Raw genomic sequence first — 2,724 nt, forward strand, 5'->3', positions numbered from 1 at the left:
CATGAGGCAGAGAAAATTTAAGATGTACAAAGGGGCAGGACATTCCCACTTCTTTGGATACCAGCTATGTTCCCCTTCTCCCTCCAGGGAAAAGTCTGTTTCTGTCCTTGAAATAAACCTTGCTCTCTATACTCCCCTTGGCATTTCTCCAGTAACCAGAGGTATCAATAAGCGCTTCCTTCTCATGCAGAGCTTAGAGGATGATGAACTGACAGGCATGTGAGTCGTTACCTTTCACAGAGAGCCTGACCAGTGTGCTTCTAGCTATGCCCTTGGTTAAGTTCCTATGATGACACTTCCATCTGGACACTGGAAATTGAGCAAAGTCACCCCTTTTCCCCCAGAGTGAACTCCTTGTATAGGCACATGATGCACTTCTCATGGCCTGCCACATGTTTTTCGGGGGGGGGGGTGAAATGGAACCCAGGGTATGATAGGTGAGCACCCCACCACTGAGCCATTTCCCAGCCCCTGCCACAGGCCTTCTGTCCTCAATTCCAGCATCAGTGGGGGATGGAGAGGAACTCAGCTGACCTCTATCACCTGGGCAGGTTAACTGGCGATCACTTAATGCACTTGAAATGTGATTTGCCATCTCCCCATTTCAGGTTTGCATATTTCTCCAATGTTTTGAGACCCCTCCCACAGTATGCTCATGTGCCCTCTGGGCAGTGCCTTTTGCGTTCATCCATCAGCTCTAATTTATCAGATAAATCGTTTTCATTCATGTGCTGCAAACAAAAATTAAGTGCTGAATTTTTACTGGAAATAATGAGCACCTAGTGATTGTGGTGCAGACAATGACCACTGGAGGAAACTGCCCAGTGACTCTTCTTACCACCTATGAATGAGCCCGGAAGGTTCTCAGAAGATGATGTTCCTCTTCTCTTTCAACAGTGAGCTAGACTTACACCCGATTGTCATAGATCTCAAAGAACCATCTTCCCTCCTGTACTCCCTTTATTTATTTAATACCAGGGATTAAAGCCAGGGCCACTTAACCACTGAGCCACTCCCTAGCCCTTTTTTATTTTTTTCATTTTGAGACAGGGTCTCACTAAGCTGTTTAGGGGCTCCCTAAGTTGCTGAGACTGGCCTGGAACTTTCCATCCTCCAGCCTCAGCCTCCGTAGTTGCTGGGATTACAGGCAGTGCACTCCTCGCTACTGCCCATGCCATTGACGATTCCGAGTGGTTTAATATACCTCCAGAAGGTAAAACCCCAGGGGAAATTTTCCAACTTTTGTTTCTGGAAACCACTGGGTATTTATTTTGCATAAATGTGAACCAAGTAGGACAAAAAGGAGGTGTTAAGAACAGAAAAAGAGCTGAGAGAGGGAAGTACAGGGGACACACTTTCAAGTCAGCTGCTTTCCTCCTGCACAGCTGAACCCTTCCCTCCAGTTCATTCCAGCAGGGGGAGCCCGGCCACCAAGCCAGGGTTCCCATTGCCATCCACACGACCAGAGCTGGCAGTCAGAAGGCCTCTCGGGACACTCTTTGAGAGCCCCGGAGTCTCCGCAGGGCCCTCTGCAGAGCGCCGGCCACGTCCTTGTTCCTCAGGCTGTAGATGAGCGGGTTCAGCATGGGCGTGAGGATGGTGTAGAAGACGGAGAAGACTTTGTCCTGCGCTGGCTGGTGGTAAGCCTGCGGCACCATGTAGGTGTACATGGCGGCCCCGTAGAACAAGGTCACCACGATCATGTGGGATGAGCAGGTGGCGAAGGCCTTCCTCCTCCCCTCGGCCGAGCTCATGCGGTGGACGGCGGCCAGGATCCGCGCGTAGGAGGCGACCACCACCGAGGACGGCGTCAGCAGCATCAGCACGCAGCACGCGTACATGACCGTCTCGTAGAGCGCCGTGTCCGCGCACGCCAGCCTCAGCACCGCGGGCGCCTCGCAGAAGAAGTGGTCGATGTCCCGGGAGCCGCAGAAGGGGAAGCTCATGGTGATGGGCGTGAGCAGGAAGCCGTCCAGCGAGCCCCCCAGCCAGGACCCCGCGACGATCAGCCAGCAGACGCGGCGGCTCATGAGCACCGGGTAGCGCAGCGGGCTGCAGATGGCCACGTAGCGGTCGTAGGCCATGAGGCCCAGCAAGAAGAACTCGGCGCCCACCAGCGTCAGGTAGAGGAAGTGCTGCGCCGTGCAGCCCGCGAAGGAGATGGTCCTCTGGCCCCGCAGGTAGTCCACCAGCATCTTGGGCACAATGGTGGAGATGTACAGCATGTCGATGAGCGACAGGTGGCTGAGCAGGAAGTACATGGGCGTGTGCAGGCGCGCCTCAGCACGGATCAGCACGACCATGACCCCATTGGCCGTCAGAGCCGTGAAGAAGACGATGCAGACGACCGCGAAGATGAGGCCTCCAGTCTCCTCCGTGCCGAACAGCCCCCCAAGGGTGAAGTCCGCTGAGGACGTGTTGTCCCCTGCCATTGAGGCTGCGGTGGTGGGAGTAGCCCAACGTCTTCCAGATAGAAGGATGGCATTTCCAGGGAATTAAAACAAGAACATTCGGATTAGTGGTCAAGCATCGGACTTGGAAGAAACAGTCTAAAATGGCTTTCTTAATAGTTCAGAACTGATAAGCAACAACTAATCTGTATCAGAATGTTAATCTATACTGATTTTTAGTAAATTTGATCATTATTAAGCCATAAATTCACTAACTATATTGGACAAAATGTCAGCAGATACTACTGTATGACGATAGTGCTTGTGTAACAGT

At 52.6% G+C, this 2,724-nt stretch overlaps 1 protein-coding gene across 1 annotated transcript; it reads right to left on the bottom strand.

Moving 5' to 3' along the window:
* Positions 1 to 1,308: 1,308 nt before the first annotated feature.
* LOC114080290 (olfactory receptor 2T1-like) lies at positions 1,309 to 2,432 on the bottom strand. The gene has a single exon (XM_027921842.2). It carries the CDS (start codon positions 2,430 to 2,432, stop codon positions 1,476 to 1,478), a length of 957 nt encoding a protein of 318 aa, XP_027777643.2. The 3' UTR covers positions 1,309 to 1,475.
* Positions 2,433 to 2,724: the final 292 nt, after the last annotated feature.

Source organism: Marmota flaviventris, chromosome 5 (genome assembly GCF_047511675.1).
Source record: "Marmota flaviventris isolate mMarFla1 chromosome 5, mMarFla1.hap1, whole genome shotgun sequence".
NCBI classification, from domain to species: Eukaryota; Metazoa; Chordata; class Mammalia; order Rodentia; family Sciuridae; genus Marmota; species Marmota flaviventris.

What these genes read in the sequence shown, in the direction of transcription:
- LOC114080290 (XM_027921842.2), bottom strand. Translation starts at nt 2,432, where the DNA reads ATGGCAGGGGACAACACGTCCTCAGCGGACTTCACCCTTGGGGGGCTG.